General features: G+C 41.9%; 1 protein-coding gene across 1 annotated transcript; it reads left to right on the top strand.

The window, feature by feature from the left end:
* Positions 1-1,145: 1,145 nt before the first annotated feature.
* Positions 1,146-19,357, top strand: LOC310995742 (protein NLRC3-like; the record flags this gene model as incomplete). Its single annotated transcript, XM_083984865.1, has 4 exons — positions 1,146-1,228; positions 3,459-4,486; positions 18,635-18,834; positions 19,010-19,357. 4 exons carry the CDS (start codon positions 1,146-1,148, stop codon positions 19,355-19,357), a joined length of 1,659 nt encoding a protein of 552 aa, XP_083840991.1.
* Positions 19,358-25,714: the final 6,357 nt, after the last annotated feature.

Here is a 25,714-nt window from a genome sequence, read left to right as displayed (position 1 = left end):
AACTGTGCCGGGATTTAGTCTGTTTCGCCTGGACTCGAGCACCCGACCGGCCGAGCTGAACGTACGCTCGCTCGATGCACTCGTTGCTGGGATGCAGAGAATCATTCTTGCCACCTTGGCAAGCATGGGGAAGGCATTGGACTGTGACTCCCAGACACGTAGAAGATCATCCCCATCAGAGAAGAAGTGGCTGTCAATGTAGCCCTGAACCTCATCCTTCTCATCTTCTTCACCTTCATCCTCCCACTCGCTGAACTGATCCCTTTTTCTTTTGGCTCCCTCGGCTCCCTCAGCTAAAAATAAAATGAAAATACAGTTTTACTATTCTGATTAGTCCGCCGTAACCTACCAAATTGTTGTTAAATGAACAATTAAACTGTCATAAGATTAGGCCGATAGGGCATTCTTTTTGTTATTATTATTAGGCTATCATCATTGTTATAATTGTTGTCGTTATTACCGTGTTATTACATTAGCTGCTGTCGTTACTTACGTCGATCAGTGGCCTCTGGTTCTCTTGGGGCTGGTGTACGCTCTCGGTCAAATTCCCTGGCGAGTCGTCTGGCCTCGTCATGGACAGCAGTTCTCTCCACAGCTGGAAACATCTTGAGGGACTTGAAACGTGGACAAAGAAACGTCCCAAGCTTGTGGGTGATGCTGAGGGACAGTTTCTCGTTTAAGAGCTGCATTGCCCGTGCTCTTATGTAAACCATGTACTCTGGGTCACTGTGTTGTGGCTCGCAGTGTTTCTGTAGTTTGAAAAACCAAAGCACCACTAACTGAATGGTAGGATATTTGTCACCTTCGAGCTCTTCGGTAGCAGTTTTAAAAAGCACCAAGAACTCAGAGATCGTTTTCAGCACGTCCAGCTGAATGCCCTCTAGTCTGTCTAGCTGGTCTTTTTCTTCCATCGCTTGTTGGATTTCACGGTATTGTTTGGTGACTGACTGCATCATTGCCACTTTACTGTTCCATCGAGTTTCACACTCCTGTATCACAGCGTGGGGCAGGTTTACAACTGCACTGGATTTCTTCAGGTACGTTACAAGGCTTTTGCATCTGTCCATCACGTGACTCACGTCTCTCATGTATGCTGGGCTGTTTTCTTTTATGTCAAATGTGTGTTTAAGCACGGTGTTTATGACATGGGCTGCGCATGGTATCCACTTGTAGCTGCGGAGGGCAGCTTTGATGTTGGCTCCCTGGTCACTCACGAACGTGACATTTGGTAAACGGCCAGCTTCTATCCCGAAGTCATGCAGCTCCCTGATCATTTGCTCGTTCAGGTTGCAGGCTGTCTTTTTAAGAGTAGAGTCAAATTCAGCTGTAGTTATGACGCGACTCTTCAACTTCCAATCTTCGTTGATGAAGTGACCAGTGAAAGCTGTGTATGCCCGTTTGTTGTGATCATCAGTCCACATGTCAGTCGTAATTCCGATGCCACAATCCAGAGCTTTATTGATCTCTTCTGCAAGTTTTTTTTTTTTTTCTGTGGCCGTCGCTTTGGCTCTGTCGCAGACGGTTTGCCTGTGAGGGAGTACACTGCTGGCATCCACACGTCCGTAACGTGCCCCGACATTAATAAGACACTGAGCTACAGCACAGAATCCACTACCAGATACGATATCAAAGGGCCGCAGATCTTGACAGCACAGGTCGACGCAGGCGTCTGTGACATCCGATTTGATTTGTGTTGGGATTTTCGGGCATTTAAGGAACGCAGTTATAGCACTTTGAGACCCGTCCTTAGAGCCACAGACATGCCTGCTCATGGTTGAAGTGCCTGATTTGTGGCTCTCATGTTTGTATATTTTTTCACAGTCATTACACTTCACATATCCGGTACTTTTTTCTGCAGCAGCATGAACAATTTCAGAAAATCTCCCCCAAACTGTCGATTTAGTCTGATTTTCTTTTGTTTTGAGTTTATAAATCCCCGACCTTAATCTCTCCCTCACCTCCTCCATCGTCTTCTTCTTCTTTTTTAAATCTTTTGTTTTGGCCGTTGCTCTTGGCGCTCTCGTGACGTCAGACGTGCACAGCCAAGACAATTTTAATTTTTTTTTTTTTATGACCCGCCCCAGCCCGCACCGCAAATAAAGTAAACATTTCTTGACCCGCCCCGCCCCGCGGGCCACGGGCCGGCCCGCGCATCACTAGCGTGCATCACCTGCACCGGATGGTGCTGCTGGAAAAAAAAAAAACGGCGCTACTCTCCAGCCAGCTGACGGAGCTCACCTGCAGCTGTCAGAGGAGCCTCAGTTCTCTCTCTTTAGCCTGGCGTTTGGCTGCACTTTGTTTAAAAGAGTTCAACATGTGAAGATCTAACCGCCATCTGAACACCGGTCAGCTGAGCCAGAGCACAGTGGACGTGGCTGGTGTGGAGGCTGAGGCTCGCTATTTTATAACGGCAAGAAAAAAATAATCGTCCTGATGTCTGATAGTCTGTGTACATTTGTCGGGCTGATCTTCCATCACGGACTGCGCTGCATTACTGATCATCACCCGGTCACCCTGTCTGTCACAGCTACAGCTGTGGGTCCAGCAGCTTGTCGCTTCCCTGTCCCTCCTCTCTCTCTCTCTCGCTCTCTCTCTCTGCCCGTTTTAACTCCATCTGGCGAGGTTCAGCATCACATCAGGTTCATTAAGGTCTCCCTTTGGCTCTGTGCTAAAACAAGGGATGCCTTCATCACTTGTGTTATAATCAGATATGTTTACGTGAACTATCCGAGCAGTAAACTGCATGAAACAGCTGATGGAAACGCGCACAGCCGTCTACAGGCGGTAGGGCGCAGTGATACGAAGGGAGAGAAAATAGCGCCAAGCGATTGTGAGGTCTGATTTTTTCGTGAACAGCGGTTTTGTGATGCAAATGTATCACTCTTTTGAACGCATATTGTTTTGAGAAGCAAAATGCTTTATTTTCGTGACCCCAGACAACTAGCCGGACTACATTCGTCAGCACCGAAACCAGACCGGAACTCCGCTCACGGGACGCAGTCTGGGGAAAGTCACTGTTGATGCACATAACTGCTGATGGGGATGCCATATAGATTCATGTCAAAAGACCAGAACTATCCCTTTAAGGTCAACGAAGATTTACCTGTCCAACAGAGAGAGGACGTCTCTACGGTCTCACCTGTCCAACAGAGAGAGGACGTCTCTACGGTCTCACCTGTCCAACAGAGACCCATCAGAGTGGTTCTGACCAACGGCGTCGCTGGCGTTGGAAAAACCTTCTCGGTGCAGAAGTTCACTCTGGACTGGGCCGAGGGATTGGAGAACCAAGATGTCAGTCTGCTGGTTCTGCTTTCCTTCAGGGAGCTGAACCTGATCAGAGATCAGCGGTTGAGTCTTCTCAGGCTGCTCCATGTTTTCCATCCAACATTACAGAAGGTCACAGCAGAGCAGCTGGCTGTCTGTAAACTTGTCTTCATCTTTGACGGCCTGGATGAAAGCCGACTGTCACTGGACTTCAACAACAGGGAGGTTGTGTCTGATGTCACACAGACGTCATCAGTCAACGTGCTGCTGACAAACCTCATCCAGGGGAATCTGCTTCCCTCGGCTCTGGTCTGGATCACCTCCAGACCTGCAGCAGCCAATCAGATCCCTCCTACATGTGCTGACAGGGTAACAGAGGTCAGAGGCTTCACTGACGCCCAGATGGAGGAGTACTTCAGGAGGAGGTCCAGTGATGAAGATCTGTCCAGAAGAATCATCTCACACATCAAGACGTCCAGGACCCTCCACACCATGTGTCAAGTCCCAGTCTTCTGCTGGATCAGTGCTACAGTTCTGGAGCACATGTTGACCACAGATCAGAGAGGAGAGCTGCCCAAGACCACGACTGACCTGTTCTCACACTTCCTGCTGGTCCAGACAAAGAGGAAGCAGAACAAGTACGGTGAAGGACATGAGACGAGTCCACAGGAGCTGATGGAGGCCGACAGGGAAGTTCTTCTGAAGCTGGGGAGGCTGGCGTTTGAACAGCTGGAGAAAGGAAACATCATGTTCTACCAAGAAGACCTGGAGCAGTGTGGTCTGGATGTCACCGAGGCCTTGGTGAACTCAGGACTCTGTACTGAGATCTTCAAAAGAGAGAGTGTGATCTTCCAGAAAACAGTCTACTGCTTTGTTCATCTGAGTGTTCAGGAGTTTCTGGCTGCAGTCTACATGTTCCACTGTTTCACTAAGAGGAACACACAGGTCCTGGAGAACTTCCTGAGAGAACAACATGTTGATTTAACCATGGATGACTTCCTGAAGAGAGTCATGCAGAAATCCCTCAGAAGTAGAAATGGTCACCTGGACCTGTTTGTTCGCTTCCTTCATGGCCTCTCTCTGGAGTCCAACCAGAGGCTGTTAGGAGGTCTGCTGGGTCAGACAGACAACAGTCCAGAAACCATCCAGAGAACCATCAACAACCTGAAGAAGATTGGGACTGATGAAATCTGTCCTGACAGGAGCATCAACATCTTCCACTGTCTGACGGAGATGAAGGACCAGTCAGTTCATCAGCAGATCAAACAGTTCCTCAAGTCAGAGAACAGATCAGAGAAGTTCCTCCCTGAGATCCAGTGTTCAGCTCTGGCCTACATGCTGCTGATGTCAGATCAGGTTCTGGATTTGTTGGACCTGGAGCAGTACAACACATCATATCAGGGACGACAGAGACTGATCCCAGCTGTGAGGAACTGCAGGAAGGCTCGGTGAGTCCAGACATGGTCAATATAATTGTTGATAAGTAGTTCAGATAAACACAGTTGTATTTATTCTCATTATTCATAGTTTGACTCCATTACAGGTCAGTTGTGTTTTTCTGGAGGTGTAGTAAAAGCTGTGAGCATGTTGATCTTCAGCTCGTTGTGATCGTTGCTGTTTAATCAAGAACAAGTTATTTTGTTCTTTTATGTTGACTTTTTGGTTTTATTCAAATCTTACACCTCAGTTTATCCAGGTTAGAACAACTGCTAGTGTTGTAGTCAAGACCACCTAACCAGAGACCAAATCAAGACCAAAACCAAGACAAGACTAAAACCTTGAGGGGGTCCAGTCAGACCAACTCTAAGTCCAAGACCAAACCAATGCGAGACCATTTCCAAGAACATCACTGTATTCATTCCCAGTCCTCATAATAATCATGTGTCTTGATATTTACATTATTCCTCCTCAGCTACAAAGAAAAGATGATTTGATCTAAAATCTAAACCATATTTAATGTAAACAACATTTGTATTGAACAGAAGAACACAGCACAGAACCTGCTGAAGTCTCCTCCCACTGTTCACACTGGTGACACCAAAGTAAATCGAAATCGATCGAAATTACGTCACGATCTCGAGCATCGAAGTCAAAGAGAGGATCGACGATCTCCCCCACCGCCCGCAAAGCTACAACTGCCCGTTGTCCCCATTGCGCACCGTCTTGTCAGTCACTGGTCCGAGTTCTCCTTTACTTTTTATTTCGAGAGACACTCACTCATTCTCTCTCTCTCTCTCTCTCTCTCTCTCTCTCTCTCTCTCTCCCTCGCTCTCTCTCTCTCTCTCTTTTTTTTTTTTTTACCGGCGGTGTCAGCTGATGTGCACGTCTGCAGCAACCCAAACAAATGCACATGTTGACTGGCTCTATTCCAGCCACGTGATTGGTTCGGCGCAGCGGAACTCTCAATATCATTGGCTATTTGCCAAAACATGGATGAATGAAAACTATCGACCACGTCTCATACTTCAATAGAAGAAAAGTTATTTCACAATTTATAGCGTTTTATCACCAGCCCTGGTGGGCTACTGTCCCCCTCCTACCTGGGAAACAGGAGGGAGACGCAGCTCTAACTACACAACACCGACAAGCACTGAGAGCCGCATGTTGCAGAGACGTTATAAGATTAAAAAAACCCGCTGCAAATAATAAGACGACGAGAAGGTGCAACTTGCCACTTAACTTCTTGTCGATGTATTATTTGCGGGGGCTTTCGGGGGATCTGGTGACGGTGGAGGACCTGGACTGATTGACTGTGGGCCACCGCCAGTCTGATCAGGACCTGATCATCAGGTCCATCGCAGCGCTGCAGCTGCAGCTCTGCCCCGCTGTCACATGACTCTCGCGTATCAGCGCAATCTGTTTACATTACATTAAGCCGACATCAGGAGAATAACGAGACACGACGGTAAATTAATGAAAATTAAATTATGATAATGTACAGATATAAATATTTGTTTCAAAACCTTGGGGGCAATTTTGGCCCCTGGATCATGATTTTTGGGGGCATGTTACCTTTATATTGTAAAGAAATTATTTAAATGTGACCATTAGTGCCTAATGTGATACATTATGGAAATTGCATCACTTATATGTATCCCATCTTTTGAAATAAGATTTACTGTACAATATTTGATGAATAAAACCAATGATCGTAGACTAGACTAGTCTGAAAATAGCATAGGCGTCTGTGCTGTAAGAAAAAGAAAAAAAATCGAGAATCGAATCGAATCGTGACCCTAAAATCGAAAATCAAATCGAATCGAGGATTTGGAGAATCGTGACACCCCTAATGGTTACACAAGCAGATACTTTTGTAGAACAATTTTCATTATCTTAAAGTCATTAAATGACATTACATAAACCAAAGTGAGCGAGTGACAGAGAGACATTTGTTGTTTGTGTGTAATAAAGGAGAGGAGACATGGAGCATGTCTATCACATGAACTGAATTGAGAACTCGCGCCAGAGACATAAACAACACAGCACTTTCTGCCTTCAGTCGGGCCATACCATTTCCATGCAAACGCTAGGGGGGGAACTACCACTATAGAACAGTCCCATAACATTTGTGGTTAAAACAGAAGTCACTGCAGCTGTGGTCTTGACTGGTCTGGAGAAAAAATCCAGAGTCCAGCTCGACGGAGACCGAGACAAGACTAAGACCTTGGAAATGTAGTCTTGAGATTTTGTTGTTAGTGTGTATTACAACACTAAGGGTTGCGCATGAACCATAGTTTAAAGTGTCTCCAGAGGCAGCTGTGTGCAGTGTGATGAGTGTCCTCAGGTCATGTCATCGTCAGACTCCGCCCACAATGACTAAGGTGACAAGTCAGAAAAACATGAGGAGTTAGAAAGAAGTGAAGCCGTGGTCTGTATCCAGAGAAGACTGAAGTCATGATGAACATGGAGGATGTCGAGAGACTAAACTATAAGGTGATGTAAAGAGAGCCAGTCCTCAGTGCATCATCAGCCAGTGATGCTTCAGGATTCTCAGAAGATTTTTATTGTTCTGGTGTTTCCTCCACATGGAGCCGGCGTTTTGGGCCCTGAAACAGTATTCTTTAAAAACGGGTCAAAATAACTTTTTTTGAAACGATGAAGTCATGATCCAGGACCACACACACACACACACACACACACACACACACACACACACACACACACACACACACACACACACACACACACACACACACACACACACACACAGAGTGATGAGGATCATTGTGTCCTGTCAAACTCAGTCAGAGAAGATGAGCTGAAGCTCAGATGTTCATCACATCATCACGTCCTGTCATCAGATGCATCAACTATGTTTTTACTAGGGCTGGGCCGATATAGCCTTGTAAACCAGCCTCTCCCGGAAATGCAATTAATTTCATTTCTGAGGGAGAGTCTGGCCTCATCCCCGTTGTAAGCGTTTGGCCTGAAACCCTCAGAAGGCCGAGCCAAGGCCGCTGTGATTGACACAGCACGTTGGCCAATCAGGGACCGACTGGTGCAAAGCCCCGTCACTACACCAACTAGCTGATTGGCCCAATGGGGTTGTCTGTCAACGCTACTACTCCCACCCACCCCAAACGCTTACAACGGGGTTGAGGCCAGACTCTCCCTCAGACATGAAATGAAATGCATTTCCGGGAGTGGCTGGGGCCGATATGCTTTTGTGCCGATTCGATTCTCTAACGATTTTTGGGTCCCGATTCGATTTATATTGCGATTCTGATTAAACAAGTATTGCGATTCGATTTTACCAAGTACTGCGATTTTATATTTCAATTATTGTGATTTTCTTTCCTTAAACAAGAGCAGGTTGAACCAAACATTTGATAATACATCATAAGTCATATTTACAAAAAACAATACACACATCACATCAGTTTGTCTGTTGTGTTTGTTTGTTCACATAGATATCTGTGAACAAAAGAACACAACAGGCCAGTTTGTCCGTGAAGGTTCACAGTCATCCAGGTCATCTTATTCTTGTGGAGTTGTAGTAAAAAGCAACTGGACTTCTTTTTCTTGAAGACGTTTCACCCCTCGTCCTATGATTAGTTTCTAGTGAAACCAAAGTCACATGACCACACCCCCGAGACTTGAGTCACATGACCACACCGCCGAAACTGGGGGGTGGTCATGTGACTAGGAGTCACATGTCTTTTGGTGTGTATGGGGTTTAAACTGCCTGGGGAGAGCTTGTAAACTCTCAGAGAGTCACTGTGAAGTCGTGGCCTCAGCTCTGAAGTCCAACCCCTCCCACCTGAGATTCCTGGACCTAGGCTGGAACGACCTGCAGGATTCAGGAGTGAAGGATCTGAGTGGTTTTCTGGAGAGTCCAGACTGTAGACTGGAGACTCTGAGGTCAGTTCACTGACTGTTACTGTTGTAGATCTTAGATCTTTGATCCACAACTGAACCTGATTGATCTTCACTTCATCTTGAACTTGAATCATTGACTTTGATGTCATGAATGAAGGACGTTTGAAATAGTCGTTGTCTCATGTTTCCACTTGTTCTTCTCTCACACTGACAATGACTCTTCACTTTCAGCTCATTTCACTCAGTCTGAACAATAATCAATGATCTGATCATTTTGAGGTGTGTGTGTGTGTGTGTGTGTGTGTGTGTGTGATCTTCATTTCATCTTCTTCTTTTATTCTTTATTCAGATTGTTCAACTGCAGTTTGTCAGAGATCAGCTGTTCTTCTACCCCTCCCACCTGAGAGAACTGGACCTGAGACACAACTTCCTGAGCTCTTCAGCTCTGCAGCAGCTTCATGATCTTGTGAAGAGTCCAGACTTTCGACTGGAGACTCTGGACTGAGTCTGTATTTTTATATGGTATAAATAGTATATGGTTACCTTTAAAGAACAGTTTTTGAGTTAAGTCAACTTAGGGTGTATTGAGTTATCGCAATACACCCTAAGCTGTTCTTTGTATTTGTTTTTAGAGACTACAGAGGATAACTTCCTGTCCCAGATTCTGCCTGACGCCCTCTTCTTCCAGCCACCTCCAGCGGGGACCAAGACTGACACTGCAGAGATGGTCATGCTGCAGAGAAAATTGCTGAAAGAGGTTTCAACAATGAGGGAGATCCAGGAGGAGCTACTACAAAAAAGTTCAAGTTAAATATTGCTCAGGAGAAACTTGAAATGAAAAAGAAAGAAAAAAAATGAAATTAATTGAAAAAGTAGTTTTCTTGTAACAATTACCATTGTATTGAATATTAAATATGTATTTGATCATCTAATAATGTCTGAATATATATTATTTGAAATATTACTAGGCAGGCAGTGGCGTAGATGACGTAGGGTTGGTGGGTTTTGTAAACCCATGGGCCCTCTTGAAATCCTGCGGCACCACCACACTGCCGAGGATTTTTTTTTTTTGGTTTAAATCAGGGGCGGGCTGGCCATAGGGAGGTTCGGGACGCGGTTGACCACAACTGCCTTCCCTTGCAGCGGCAGGTAGCACAGAGTGTAACGTCAGACTGGGTTACTGCATTATGTTGCATATTAAGGGGGGATACGAGTGGCCCCTCCCAATTTGAGCTGATCCATGCGTCTATTGAAATGTGATTGGCTCAGCCGCTCATTCAGTCAGACTGTTATTTTTCTGAAAAAAAAGCAAGCAAGGAAGAGGAGAGGAGCAAAGATGGTGAAAAGAAAGAAGCCGCCAGAAAAAGAGATGTGTGGAGCAAATAAACGTAGGGCAAAAAAGAAAAAGAAGTGAATTGAGGATACAGCCAAATGCGCCAAACTGACAGATCTTTTCCGTTGTGGTGGGAGCCAGGCCAGTGACGACACGGGTCTGGACAGGTAAACAAGCACTGCCTACTGTACCCGGCGCTATTATCTCAGACTGGACTACACCAATACGATATATTCCTAAACGCACATTTTTCTGTGCAATTTGACCCACATAAACGGAGATATTTTTAAAGGGATAGTTCAACATTTTGGCAAATTGGCCCATTGCCATAATCGCTATTGTCATAGCAGTAGGTTCGTTACCTTTATTTGTCGGTGTAAGCTATTTTTAGAACAGCGGAGCAGCAGGCTGCTCAGGGCTACGCTATGGAGGCTAAAGGAATTTCTTGGTTTCCCTCATCAAACTCATCAAATACAAAATCCCAAAACTCCAAAACGCTTTCGTGGACAAGTTGTGACCTGCACATTCACCACGCTATGAGATAATAACGGAACGTTACGAAACAGAGCCGTTTTCGAGGTAAATACAGAGTCTGCTTGCTGAAAAACTGTCCCTGAACGCAACGCGCATTAGCGGTTTTGCATGAATTTACCTCTAAAACAGCTCTGTCTCGTAACGTTCTGTTATTATCTCATAGCGTGGTGATTGTGCAGCTCACAACTTGTCCACGACAGCGTTTTGGAGTTGTTGGGTTGTGTATTTGATGAGTTTGATGAGGGAAACCAAGAAATTCCCTTAGCCTCCATAGCGTAGCCCTGAGCAGCCTGCTGCTCCGCTCCGGCGTTCTAAAAATAGCTTACACCGACAATTAAAGGTAACGAACCTACTGCTATGACTATAGCGATTATGGCAATGGGCCAATTTGCCAAAATGTTGAACTATCCCATTAAACGGATAAAAAGTGGAGAAATAAAAAAATATCAGATTGAGTGGATCCGTGTCATCTCCTTTTTTTATCATCATTTCTGTGTGCAAACAGAATTTAGTGAGAGCAGCTCAAACAAAGAACAGGTGGTGGTGACGTTAATGAATCACCTGCAGGATTTCCTCCAGGAATTGGAGAAAGGTAGAATAATTTACTGCTCTATCAATGAAATGTAGCCATTGGTTCAAAAAATTTTATAGATCAAATCAGCAGGTTCCAAAATTGATTACACATGTCCTTACTTTTTAAATACATGCAGTGCAACCATTGTGTTCTTTTTTGAGCTGGCATTTGCAGTGTATTTTATCTGTACTGTATCAGAAACATAGCTGTTTTAGCTGTCTTTGTCCCCAGAAATATTATTTGCACACTCTTTTTCAAATCAAAAACAATATTACTATAATATTATTCTTACTCTCTGTCTTGTTTGAATTTCAGATGAGTCAGATTCTGGGATGCACCAGGCTGAACGTCCCTCACTGTCACCCAGGGCCGAAGACAAGAGACATTTTAAAGTAAATATCAAATTCAATCACCACTGCCAGAATTAATTTGTTTAACACAGGATATTCTATCCGTTGGTGTCAGGCTGCGTACACCAGCACCATCACCTTACCTGTTCAACACATGGCAGTCTATAAGGATTTTAAAGCAATCCTTTTGGTGGTATTCTCTCTGGGTCAAGAATTCTCATAGCGGTTCATGCAACAGTTGTGCCAGGTTTTGGAAATAGTTACCGGTAAGTAATGTTTTTTTGTTTTTTTTTTGGGTGAAAAATTGTTATTGGTGATTGCATTTTAATTTCAGAAGTGCAAATGTGATTCTAACAACTCAGTAAATCACCACTACTTGTTTGCAGTGTTAAGGAGAAAAACTGCCACAGATGAAAAAACATACATTTCACAGCATTATCACAGAATATGCGATCCATCTGTTGCTGCTTGCAGTAACACCATAACCTTGCCTGTGAAACACATGACATCATACAATGAATTTAAAACTGTCCTGGTGGAGGCATTCCATCTGGGCCAAGAATTCTCTAGAGTTTAGCTTAGATAGATTTTAGATTAAATGTTCATACTATGTACATAATTGAAATAAACTTGTTTTTACCCATTATATTGGATGAAGTTAAGAAAACTGTGACAGTAGAGTGAGGACAGAACTTTATGGGTAATGTTGACATTAGATCTAAAATCCTGATCTTCCCGTTAAAACAATGTTCTCTTATAAAATAAACATAAAATAATTGGAAGTCAGTGACTGTTTATTATATGGGTACTTGACAAATCAAGGTGAAACAGTATTTTTTTCACAAAGTGCAATTTTTTAAATAATATTTTATGAAATTCCAACGTTCAAAGTCTGAATTTTCTTTAACTGCTGGTGTTCAGCAGATTTTTTTCTTTTTTACCCTTTTTCATAAGCTTTTTTCACAGGCCCGGACATAAATTGTCCTGCGGTGTGACGTCATAATACATTAAAATTTAAAAGAATAATAATAAGATTTTTTAAATACAGATTACTTGAATTTAAAGTTTAAGGATCCCTTTCTGCAAATTATCATTAATAATCTGCACATATAATTTATTCATAATTGTTTTTCAATTTGATTCTTTAATTGTAGCCTCTTTTATTGCTCACACTAATGGAACTTTCTTATAAAATGATATTATTGTGATGAAAATGCCCTATTTTTGTTCTTATGCTGAAATTATACATTGTTTTAAAAATACACCTCTGCACTGGATTTACTAAACCTTCATAAAAACCTTTTAATTGTATTTGAATTTATGTCACACCACATGACATGATGTCACCCCACATGACAAGATGAGACGCTGTACAATTCGTAGGAATTTATTAAGGTACAACTAGAACAATCAGAAATTCCTTAATGTAAATCATGTGATAACATATAAAATGTAGTATTTTAACACAAACCTCAGATCAAAGTCATAACTAAAGACACTTAATTCATTAAATTTTTTAACTTCATGTAAATCACGTGACAACATACGAACATGTAGGCAAATATAACGTTTTTACCTCAGAAAATCCAGGAATATCAACACATCAACATTTTAAGACCATTTTAAGAATTATTTGAACAGCTTGGACAAATGTTTGTTTGATTTGTAGCCATCGTTTTGCAGCTAGAAGTTGAACATGAGCCAGTCGAGGTTTGTTAACTTAGCTGCTCTGCCACAGGGCTCTGGCTCAGAAATTGCCCCGATGATGTCACCTCGAGTGTAGTAGATGGAGTCTTCCTTTTCAGGCCACTGAAAAGCATTCTTTTGCCCATGTTGTGCCATACAGTTGACTTTTATGTTATCCCCACAAATGCTCCAGATTTGGCCCACATATCTCTTGTTATCATATTTGACAATGATGAATTGTCCCACCTTCAGCACATCCTGCTCATCTTCGTCCAATGGAGGTACTGAGCTTGCCTCTTGATCAGCCTCTTGAGTGGTACTGTGACATGTGGTTACCTTTGAGACCTTGAAGCAGCCGCACACTCTCGGATAGTTGCAGAAACAACTAACCGATCTGTGGAATATCTGTCCCGGTGATGTTGTGAAGATCTGGTGAGTGTTCAGTATTCCTTTGACAGCTGGGAGCACAGGAGGAAGCAGTTCATAAAATTCTTTGATGTCCTCTTCTTCTATCCATTTTATTTTAATTTTTGTCACATCTTTGGTGGAAAGCAAGTCAAAAAGGGCCTCTGGAGTTTGCAGATCATTTCCATTAAGAACAAATTGATCTGCCATCCTTTTCACACATGCACCAACACCGTCTGGAGCACCTTTTCCATGGGCTCGTTCGCTGTAATTCCATGTGACACTCTTGAATCCCCAGGTAAATGGCACGGTACTCATAAGGAAACAGTTAGCCTTGTTTCTATACTGTGTCACAGGGCCATCGCTGATCATGTGGAGGGACTGAAACTGTGTGTCATGTTGCCTCTGCAGGTCTTCTATGACTGGTTGTATGCAACCACAGTGTGAATGGTCGCCTGTTGCCTATTTTCACCAAAGTGGAAAGCTTGAATTTCAGAATTTAGTTTACAGGCGTAATTCTCTGAGAAATCTACATGTAAAACGACATCATTCTCCTGCAGTTTTTCTTTTATCTCTCTGAATTTTTCAGCTTGGTGCCTCCAGTTAAACTGATGAGAAGCTATGGATTCCAAGTCATGCTGAAAAGTTTCAGCCAGTTGTCCCACTGTTCCCACCACCCGCTTCTTCACCCAGTTTTTGTAAATCTTTCCCTCCACAGTCACCTCTTCCTTCTGCCATTGCTCCCAATGTGTCAGCTCACTTGGTGTGTGTGTATTAAGGTGCACCTCCTCAAAACAACAGTCAGTACACTGCCTGTACATGCATAGTTGATGGTCTAAATTACAAGTGATCGAAGAAAGTAAATTAGACAGGCTCTTTGTTGAAAGCAAGCCTTTGTGGACCATACACTCAATGAGCAGGTGTATGTTCTCGTGCTGATAGCATGCACAGGTGTTCCGGTCACTAGCTCTTGCCTCAGTGATATATTTTGGCTTGTATCTAACAAATTGCCTGTATGACATGCGGTGCTCAAACCTACACTGTTGATCGTATTCAGAGTGGAGCTCCATCAAAGTTTTGGTCAGAATACGACGCTGCATTTTGTGTTTCCGCCCCACTGTGTCTTTTTTTCCTGCCAAGAGCCTACTGTTCTCATCCCTAGATAAAAAAGCAATGACTTGACGTTTCTTCTCTGCAGCAGCTTTTTTCTTTAATGGTCTTCTGGTTTGACGATCCGTTTTCCTTGCCTTATTCAACCTATGCTTTTGAACTCTAATTTTACTTAGTGCTTTTCTTTCAGCACCCAGGCTTGCTTTGAGCTTCTTGTTTTCTTTTTCTAGTCGCTTCAGTTTAGCTCTTAACTTGGCTTTGTGAGTTCTCCAATGATCATTATTACTTTGTTGAATAATGCCTGGGTGGGTAGCTGGCAAACTCAGAGCTGGAGGACTAGTTTGATGGCATGGAGAACGGGTAGGTGGGGAACTGTGAGCAAAAGGTTCACGTGCAGGACTTAAGGCATCAGCATACGGGCAAGGCATATCTATGCCTTCAGGTGATGAAGGAGTGTCATTCAAAATGGCTGCAAGATCCTTCTCCCTCTTCCTGTTTCTTGCTTTTGACCTCCTCCATTCCTCCCGAAGCTTCTCTTTCTTTTGTTTTGGTAGAGAATTTATATTTCTTGGAGTTATTTCCCCTTTTGCCTTCTTTTCATGATATCTGTTGATAAATCAAATGAGAAAGTAATTATATTTCATTATCAAAATGTATTAATATTTTTGGAATTAAAAAAGGCCTCACTAACTGCCTATCCCTGAAATAGGTTATTTACTTTCTGCGTCTATCCCTAAGGATCTCCTCACGCCTGGCTTCATCCTGCTTTAACCTTTCGCGGTATCTCCTTGTTCTTTCTTTGCTCATTCCTAAGACATAAAAAACAGTTTCAAAACAATTATCAGGGACCAATAAATGTCCATACACAACAAACATTGATAACACAGGGGGAGCAAATGGAAGGGACTGCAGATGCCAGTTAGCGCCGAGGTAACTCTGGTAGAATGCATTAAATAGCAAAATTTATGCTTAAGATTGTACATAGTCCCTTTACAAAATAAAATATATAATAATTAATATATATATAAATATATTAAAAATGTGGTAACACTTTACAATAAGGGTCCTTTAACGTTAGTTAGTACATTATTAAGCATTAATTAACTGTTAATAGATATATTACAATCATTATTATGTAGGGAAACACATTAATAGTCTATTAGTAACCAGTTAATTAATGTTTACTACTCAAAGTTAGTTAATAAATTTAAAAGTTGAATAATGTGATTAGTTATCATTATGTATGCATTACTCAGCATTAATTAACACATCAGTTTATATATTAATGCTTAATAATTTACTAACTAATGTTAATTAAAGGACCCTTATTGTAAAGTGTTACCAAAAATATTAAAACAGCCTATATTTTTAAAACAACAGGCTTGTAATGAGTAACACAACTGACTCGAGTGTGTGTCACACCGCAGGACAATACCGTCACACAACAGGACATTTTCACTATTGAGGCCATTTTGAATCCTTACTATTCATTTCTGTGTGTTAGCATCTTGCTAGCTGAATGAATTTACTGTTTTTAACCTTATTAGGTGATTTAAAAAAATAAATGTTTCAATATTCTGAAAGTAGAGCCGTCACACCGCAGGACTAACAAAAGTGGACATGTTAATTATTTGACACAAAGTATGAAATTTGTAAATTAATAAGAGATTAACACTCACCTTTCAATCATCAAATGACAATGCAATATTTGAGGGACTTCCTGGTTCCTCTTGACAAAAGGACCCCTATAGCTGTCTATGAAATTTCCTGTCTAAAAAACCTTATCTTTCATGTCACGCCGCAGGACAGCATTTTCATTACAAAAATTAACTTACTGTAGTTATTATTATGCAAGTCTTGTGCATTTTAAACCTTTCTAATAGTAAAGTAAATACATATAAATTAATGCCAAAAGCCTTTATGAGCATTTATTTAGAGAAATTAATTTATTTTATACATGTTTGTATTTCATACTTAATTTATTACGGTCACACCGCAGGACTTTTCCATGTTTACCATACAATAAAAACAAGATAAAACATATTTTTAATCAAAAAAGTAAAACAGTTACATTAATCAAACTATTTTGCATTATTAACATGAGTTATGTGGAGAAAGAATACATTTTAATGAATATTTTTTACTTCATTACGGAAAAATCAGGCGTCATGTCAACTACCCCTATAATAATTAAACCGACTGGCACAGTTGCACCACTGTATTCACAACCATTGAAGAGAGAAGAACAAGAAATTAAAGGGAAGCTCTCAGTTCATCTTTTTCTTTTTCTTTTGATGCTGTGTGGAGACAGGTCCCTTTTCAGTTTTTATTGTATGTCTTTTCAGTTTTTATTTTATGTGTTATCAAAAGGTCTCGACAGTGCACAAGTTGTGCAAGGCATGCAATCTGGACAGTGAAGGATCATGGATGGATCTTGTTGTATGACTAAGGGAGGAAATGAAGATGAGGCACTCTATGACAAGATCTTCCAGAAGATTTGGGGAGCATCTGGTAAGGGTTACTCATACAGTAGATGATATTAACTGTGAGATTAATCATTTGTACATTTACTAATCTTTATTTTATTTTTTTATTTTTTTCATTTAAAGGTAGATGGTCAGTGATCTTGTGCCCCCATGGAGTTGTTTACAGTTTACAATTTAACTTAAGGGATGAGTCACCAAGGGATTTTACTGACCTACTGTTGTCCTGGAAACATCTACCAAATGTGTCTGTGTATGATTTTGCAAGAGGCTTGGCAACTCATGCAAACCTCCGCCTCCCAGCCTCACTAACTTTTACACCTCCTGAGGGGAGACTGGCTACATCTAGTCAAGACAACATAACAGCAGCACAGCAGAATAAACGTAGCATCTCTCTGCCATGGCAAACTGGGGGGCAACCGCCATTCCGACATCCCACCAGTCCGACATAGGCCTCTAATTGTTTAAATGGCAACACTTAATTTTCTATCAAATGACCCGTCATTCCAACAATTTTTGCCTCCTATGGTCGGAATGACTGTATTTTTTTCTTTTTTAAACATCCTGCCTTTCCAACAATTTCTTTAATAGTGTATTTTTTCCCCAAAAAGATTTTGCACTGGTTGGGTTTAGGCAATGAAGAAAGGAGTTGGAGTAAGTTTAGTAAACTCAGCAGGGAGTCACCTGTTGATTTTTTTTCAGCTACTGTGTTTTCTTTTGCACATATGTTAAGTTTGACAATTATTTAATGTAGGATTTTGTATTTGTCATTAAATGTGTCTTGTAATCTCATATGGAATGGGCCATAGTGGTGGCATGACACGAAAAAAAAAAGTAATTCATTCATTCATTCATTGTAGGAAATATACATTAAAATTTCACGTACAATGATAGTAGAGATTGTAATTAAAATTTTCTGGGTATTTGTATCAATCCAAATATTTTCACGTTACTCTTCTGTTTTTACTATAGAACCATGTGTCAGTACCTCGTGTCATCGGCTCTCTTGAGACTTTGCTGAAGATGAAGTTTCCAGCCACCAACTTGATCTTTCAGGGATTCTGCCAATTTGAGGCACTATGCGACACTGAATACAAGTACTCTTGTGTAAAATATGGCTTCTACCCTCCTGTGGTGGTTATGGACCTCCACAGAAAAGGAGTACGTCTCCCTTTTATTTAGTTTCTATGTATATACTACATATCTTTTGAAATATTTATTTGATAGGTGCAACATAATTCTGTACGTATTTATTGTGTGTACTGTGTTTTTGTACTGTGCCAGCATGCAAGCTGCTGAAACCAATTGCCCCTGGTGGGATTAATAAAGTTGTCTGAGTCTGAGTCAGATATTTGTATCTTGTGTTTGTCAATTTCAGTTTGTGAACTGGAACAGCCAAAAGATGACTTTCATAGTGAGCACAACATAGCTGCATTCTGGGAATCTGTTCATCTGCACATGATCGGCTAATGATTTTTTAAGTGTGAGTCTGTCTACATTTTAAAAATGCAGCAAGTTTCATCAGAGGTTGTGCTTCTCCTCATAATTATTTTTAATGTCTGTGTTTTACACAAAGCCCCTTCACAGAACCCATTTGTTGTTAAACCGACATATGAAAACTGGGCCCATTGGATCGGAGGGGAGACTGGTAAAAGCAGCACTGTCCTAAACACAGAGTTTGAAAAGTCCTCTGGTAAAGATCAGCTCTGTGATGTAACAGAGGACCGCCTGCGCCGGCGTGTGATGCTTCTCTGGCTGAGAGGAAACCATGGCCAGGTAAATTAAGATAATAAAAATTATTATTATATACTTTGAGGATATGATATCATTTAAAAACAGTCGATAATATACATATAATAAAATATATTATTATTAGCAATCGAATTACCTCAACCTAGTCAGCTAAAACAGGATGATTACATAGATTTGAGCAGTTTTTCTTTTTCCCCAGACCAGACCCCTGTACTACAGGATCAACCTGAGTGTACCTGTGCTGGCCCGCTACCTTAAAGGAGAGGACACACGGACAGATTTTCGGCTGAGCAGGGAGGCTCTGGCGGCGCTGCTGGACCTGCTCCAACAGGAGCGCAGGCATGGATGTGGTGCCACAATTGAGACCCTGGTGTTCCTGTTCTGGCTGGCAAGTGGGGCATCATACAGGGTGGTCTCCAGAGTGTTTGGGATGCCTCGTCCCACTGTCCACCGAGTCACTGAGGAGGTGGTGGCCATTCGCCACAAGGTCATCCATCTCCTAAAGTCATCGCAGCATGCTGCACAACAAAGGATTGTTGATAGTTGATGGTTGTAATGTTAAAATGTTAATTGTAAATTTGTTTGTTGATCAATTAAAATTGTGTATATAGTTTAAATTAATAAACCAAACCTACCAATCAGATTTCAGTTTCAGAAGTATTCTTTGTTGTGACCACCATTATAAGCCTTGGTGCCTCACCTGAGCCCCCATTTATCAAACTTGCGTAGAATCTGCTGTAGATTCTGGTGTAAATATCTGCGTGCACCAAGTGTCACGTGTGATTTACTAAAAGTGCACAGCCGACTTTGGTGTAGATCAATCTATCTGCTGAAAACGATCCTAATTTAAATGTCACGCCCCGATATATTCCCCTTTTACGACATGGAAGACAGTCAAGAAGAGGGACTTTATTGACATTACCATGTTCAACAGGAAGAGGGCGGTACCATTAAATATCTGGAAATGAATAGAGTGATAGTTTATGTGATTGATACAAGCGTCACTGGTGGATGGAGGCTGCAGACTCGCGTGTCACCGACCACGTCAGGAAACCCAGCGATCTCATGAAATGCTCCTGCAGTTTACTAAACAGTGTTTGAGAAATCAGAGCCTAATTACTGCCGCAAATGCGACTTTATAACCGCCAGCACTGATGGTTGGGCTGATGGAGGGATGTGAAACACCGGCCTGATCTCTCTGCTGTGGAGATGAGTTGCACCTAGACAGGTGTCGCACCGGAGCGGCTCGTCTCCCTCCTCGATCGGGGCTCGGCTGTCCGGCAGAGAAAGAGACTGAAGACTGATATCTTGGACGTTTCTGTCTGTCAATAACAGGTCTGTCATTGGAGGTTACATGCTGCCACTCCGACATATCGCCATTCCGACATTCTACTATTCAGACATGTCACCATTCAGACATACCACCATTCCGACATGAAAACGTCCTGCCATTCCAACAGTTTCGTCCCACCATTCCGACAAGGCTTTTTTTTTTTCTTCATGTTTTAAGACATGTGTACGGATGCGATACAGTCAGTGGAAGCTTACTAAATAAACACAAACACAAAGTCTCGCCATTTACAATCACACACTCCGATGTCAGTTTGTAACAATTTCCCTTACAATAAGGATATAAGAGGAACTGGCACAACGCAGTCCTGCTGCAGGCGGATCTAGGCTCGCGCTACTGGTGCGTCCAGGGAAGCAATAATCAAAGTCGCTACTTAGTCTGAGTCTCTGTATTTCACTGAACTCAAAACACGCCCATCACAGGCGGCATATAATAAACAATTACACACAGATCAACAGAACCCGAAAGCCCTCCCCCCTCCCGCTGTCCATTAAGTCCGAGTGGGAATGAGTGTGTGTGTGTGGGTGCGCGAGCGCACTGTCACTGTCCGTGCCGGACGTGTGTGTGTGTGTGTGTGTGCGTGCGTGCGTGCGTGTGTGAGTTGACGCGTGGTGAGGGTGAGTGAGAGAGAGTTTGTTTGTCCTACTGTCCACACGGGAGAGACGCCGCGGCTCCGCCGAGGTGACCACCAGTCCTCTCCCTCGTCCCGCTTGGCTGAAAACGGGCTGTGAGGTGTCCAAACGGGCCTTTATGATCCACAGGGTAATCCACCGGGAAAAATAATCACTCTCCTCCCCTCTCACCACGTCACTTCTCCATTTAAACCTTCGATCCCACTAATACACTTTTACGCATTACGCACACAACTTACAGCAAAAAAGAAACATTCATTCATTCATTAAAGGTCCGCACGTCCCAGTGCGCAAACCACAAGGATAATTGATCATTTCCCTGGCCTAATACACAATGAAAAAAACCTGGGGAGCAAACCTGCAAATCAACTGCCCCAGCTCCAATAGACTATGGCCAGGCAAAACCCAGTGTATCACTACAAGTTGTTGCAACTTTTTGGAATTTACTCCTGGTAAAAAGGCTTACAAATATGGACCAGGACGGCTCCATAATACGCACAAAAATCAAAAGGAAACAAAAGGTAACTTTAAAAAAAATAGCAACAGCACAAAGTAGTCAAAATATGTGTTTTACGCATGCCTCTGTGCGTCTGCAGATCTAATTGTCTATAATTAAACTTGGAGCCAGACCCGGCCAGGCTACAGGAGGAATCAAAAATATGCAGGGGTCCAGGACCCCCATGAGAACCACTGATCCTGTTGAACGTACTGTAACCACTGTGATACAATAAAAAACAACATCACTGATCTGATTCACCGGCGTAGCGGTCCCTCTCTCCATTAACTCTCTATAGCTCTCTCGACCACAGCTGCAAACTAAGTAGCACAACGCCACTAATAATAATAATAATAATAATGCATTTTATAATCGAGATGGGATGTGACAAGGGCGTTGACCAGAGTCAAAGTGCTGTTAGAGGAGAGAGATGGGCAGGCAGGGAGGCGGTGATCATAGTTATTAACCTACACATTTAATGACCTTATGTCGGAATGGCGGGACGTTTCCAAAAAAGGAAAGTACCGCCATTCCGACAATGGAAACAAAAATTGTCGGAGTGGTGGGACGTTTTCAATTAATGGAAGTGCCGCCATTACGACAATTAGACGTCAATGTCGGAGTGGCGGTATGTCGGAATGACCCGCGGATACCGTCATTGGACTGGGGCGCATGACGTCCGTCCGACTACCCATTTCTCCGACCATACATTTCTTTATTTTTGCGTCCATTAGTCCGACCTCCCATTTCTCCGACTTAAGTAGCCCTAACCCTTAACCTTACCCTAAACCTAACCTTAACACTGTAGAATGGGTAGTCGGAGAAATGAGCCGTCGGACTTTTGGGCAGTCGGACTGATGTATGCTCCCCATTGGACTGTCTGCGCTCTGCTGCGTTATTACGCACAACCATGTGGGTATTCCTATATCAGCATGTCAGAAGGGAGTCACCTGTTGAGTAATGCACATTTCCTTACATTGAAAGCCTTGTCGGAATGGTGGGACGTTCGCATGTTGGAATGGTGGTAGTCTAATGTCGGAGTGATGGGATGTCGGAATGACAGCATGTAACCGTCATGTACGCCACTTTCAGGCCCTGTTTTGTGTGTACGCAACACCCATTTTTTTGGGTGTACGGACGTTTGATAAATGAGGTCCCTGAAGTCTTAAGTAACACAATGCGTAACCTGCATATTACCACTTCATTCATAACTGTTTTTATACTGCACAGACTGACACTCAATGCCTTTACTACACAGCAAAAAGATTAGTCAAAAAACAACACACATGGTTGTGTTAATGTCATTTTGACACGTGTAGATTTTAGCACACAATGTGTTTGCATGCCTCCTGATAGATTTATACAATGCATGTGGCATCTGATGGGGGGAGAATAATTCTTGTTTTATTGAAAACAACTTTTTTTTTTTTACGGTAGTACATGTGTAACGGAGGTCTGCGGGTATAGCGACAGTCGGAGAAGTGACAGTGTGTGGCTGTTAGCGGTACTTAAGTTAAACTCATTCACCCATAAAAGACGTGCTGACCATCTTTCCAAGTGCTCATTCAAGCTGTACTGGGTCTGCAACTTGTCCTATCCACCACAACATGAAATACATCTACGAAGTGACCATCTCAAGCAAGAGGAGAGCCAAGGTACTAGAGCTTATATCTCTAAGCTTCAGGCTGCTGAGTAGATCACAAGAGAATGTACACCTGTCCAAAGTGCAGACAGTCAATATCTACAGAAGTAAAGACATCTAAGTGAAATGCACGCCTTATCAGACGGACAGGACTTGACTGCTATCTGCAGCCAAGATGGTTTAAAGAGGATGTACCACAACTTCAATTAATTTTCCAAACGTCTTCATAGAGACCACCAGTTCACAACAACATTCATGGACAATGTATTACTGTTGTTAATGTTTTCATGCCTGTTGAGTTGATGTGTGAGCAAGTGTGATGTAAAATAAAAATTTTAAGTTGTTACAGGTGGAAGGTTTTTTTTTTTTTTTTAATACATATAGATTTTAAAGCATTTTGTCAATGTTATATGTAGGTGGCCATTTTTGACCATGAATAGACTTACAGGATTTTATACAATTTGCTTACCTGCAAAAAACTAAAAATGCAGAATAATAAATGTTATTGTGATTCTGTTATATATATCCAAGACCACAAATACAAGGAAGCCCATTGGCACTTAGAATACAGACTACAGTGTGTTTATTTGTTTACCAACAAATGCATCATGTAAGCAAACTGGCATATGAAGGGTGTGACAAAGTGGGTGAGGCCACACCATTTGTCCCTTTACATTTCTTTACATTTCATTTCTATTTGAGATATCTTGCTTGTTTAGTTTGTTTATCCAGTACAATACTATGCAGACACATCCTATCCCGGGTTTGGTTTGAGTTTGCAGTATATTAAGTACAGATCATTTACATCAACATGTCCAGATAAATCAAACACAGACAAGTAAGGTTAAGTTAAATATGTTTATTGGTTCAGTTCAGTTATGTGCAATTAAGTAACTTTTACAGATACATTATTGGTTTCTTTGTTTTATACTCACCATGTGGTCCAGGGGCAAAAGGAGGAAAGGTGCAGTACTTCCTGCTTTTATATCCTGGTTGACATCATCAGTGAGGTCATCGGGTAAACCATCTATGGGGGGATTGAGATGTGTGTGAGTGTTAAATGTGTATGGTTTGATATTCCATAATGTATTGTGGCACAGATGTGTGTGTGTGTATGTGATGAAGATTATATAAAATCCCATTGTGAGGAAGTGAAGATTAAAAGTGTATGCTTACCTGTTTCAGGAGAGATGTGAGTCTTCCCTGCACCTTGGTTTAGTCCAGATTCCTGTCTTAAAGACTCCCAGCATGCAGGGGAGGTCAGTTGAGTGTGTGGTGTCAGAGAGAGAGGACATCAGGTGTGCAGGAGAGTGCACAGTGTTTTCACCTTTGAGTTGAGTTATTTTCAGTTAAGCTGAGTTAACTGTTATTCCCTTAAGACTTTTTGTAAATATCTTTTTTTGTTTATTTCACTGTGCATTTTTGGTGGCACTTTTTGTAAAAATAAATCTCTATTTTTGATAATTGAAACCTGCTTCATGAGTCTGCCTCCTACAATCCTTCACTCAGGCCTGCCCTACCACAAAGGGTTTACACAATTAATGGTTATTTCATATGTATGACAATAACTGATGTTATTTATAAACTTTATGCAGTTAAAGTAGAAAAAAAAATTCAAAGCCTTTTCCATAGGTGGCTATTTTTGGCCACGAACAGGATTTTTTAAAAATATGATTTGCTTACCTGCAAAAAACTTAAAATGCAGAATAATGAATGTTATTGTGATTCTGTTATATAAACAAGACTCTACTACCACAAATACAAGAATACAGAACACTGTAGTACTAAGAATATAGACTACAGTGTGTTTATTTGTTTGTCACATCATATTCGAATTTCTAACGCTTCTTATGTTACAGCAGAAGTAAGCGGAATGTTGTGTTAATATAAGTCTAAAGTCTATAGTTATATCTTCTGACAGCAATCACTTATATAGAGTGTTTGGTCTGAAACACGGGTCTGTCAGTCACTCTGCTCTGCTGTAAGCCGAGGAGAAAACTTTCCTTGTATCCTACAACCTTTATCCAATGAGGAGAGAGAACGGCATAAAGGGGCGGTCCTCTCTGTGTGTGCAGCCATGGGATGCGCGTGAATGTGGGGACGAGGGGGGGGGGACTGCTAACTCCATCAGCTGACAGGAAGTTAGCCAAAACGACCGGATCGCTTACTTCTGCTTTAATTATTCAAATATTAATTTTTTTTTTATGTTTTTTTTTTTTTTTGAAATTATATCATCACCGATACCAGCTTATTATTAGGCCTATGTCCCGCGTCCTCTCACTGGAGGGCACTCCAACTAAATCTGTTATGTAACATTTGCAACAAGTTTTACCAGATCAATACAAAACTTCATAAAAGGAAATCGAAATGTTATAAGGCCAGAAACACATATAGATATGGCCAGCAATGTATAATACATATATATAAATAGATAAGATATAACCAGTGCTTAATTTGTACCGGATCCTGCCTGAACAAGATCCAGCACCTCACCGATTGGATCCAATCAAATGTGTTGTGTGTGTTTGATGGGCTTCTGAAGCTTTAAAGGGGAACTATGCAAGTCCGCTCGCTTTTCCGCTGTTTTGGTTAGGCTCCTCTCGCCCATGTGCATTTGTTTTCAACAAAGCCGGCGAAAAATCAATAAATGGAGCGGTGGATAACGTTACATAACATATACGATGTTACAGCGTGTGCGTTTGTGTAGTCTTAACCGTCGTAGACACCCACATAGGGCTGGGCGATAAAACGATAACGATATATATCGCGATATAACTTTACTC

The sequence above is a fragment of the Trachurus trachurus genome (assembly GCF_905171665.1).
Source record: "Trachurus trachurus genome assembly, chromosome: 13".
Lineage (NCBI taxonomy): Eukaryota > Metazoa > Chordata > Actinopteri > Carangiformes > Carangidae > Trachurus > Trachurus trachurus.
Note: the sequence above shows the minus strand (reverse complement) of the source record. Positions and strands in the feature narration are given on the sequence as shown.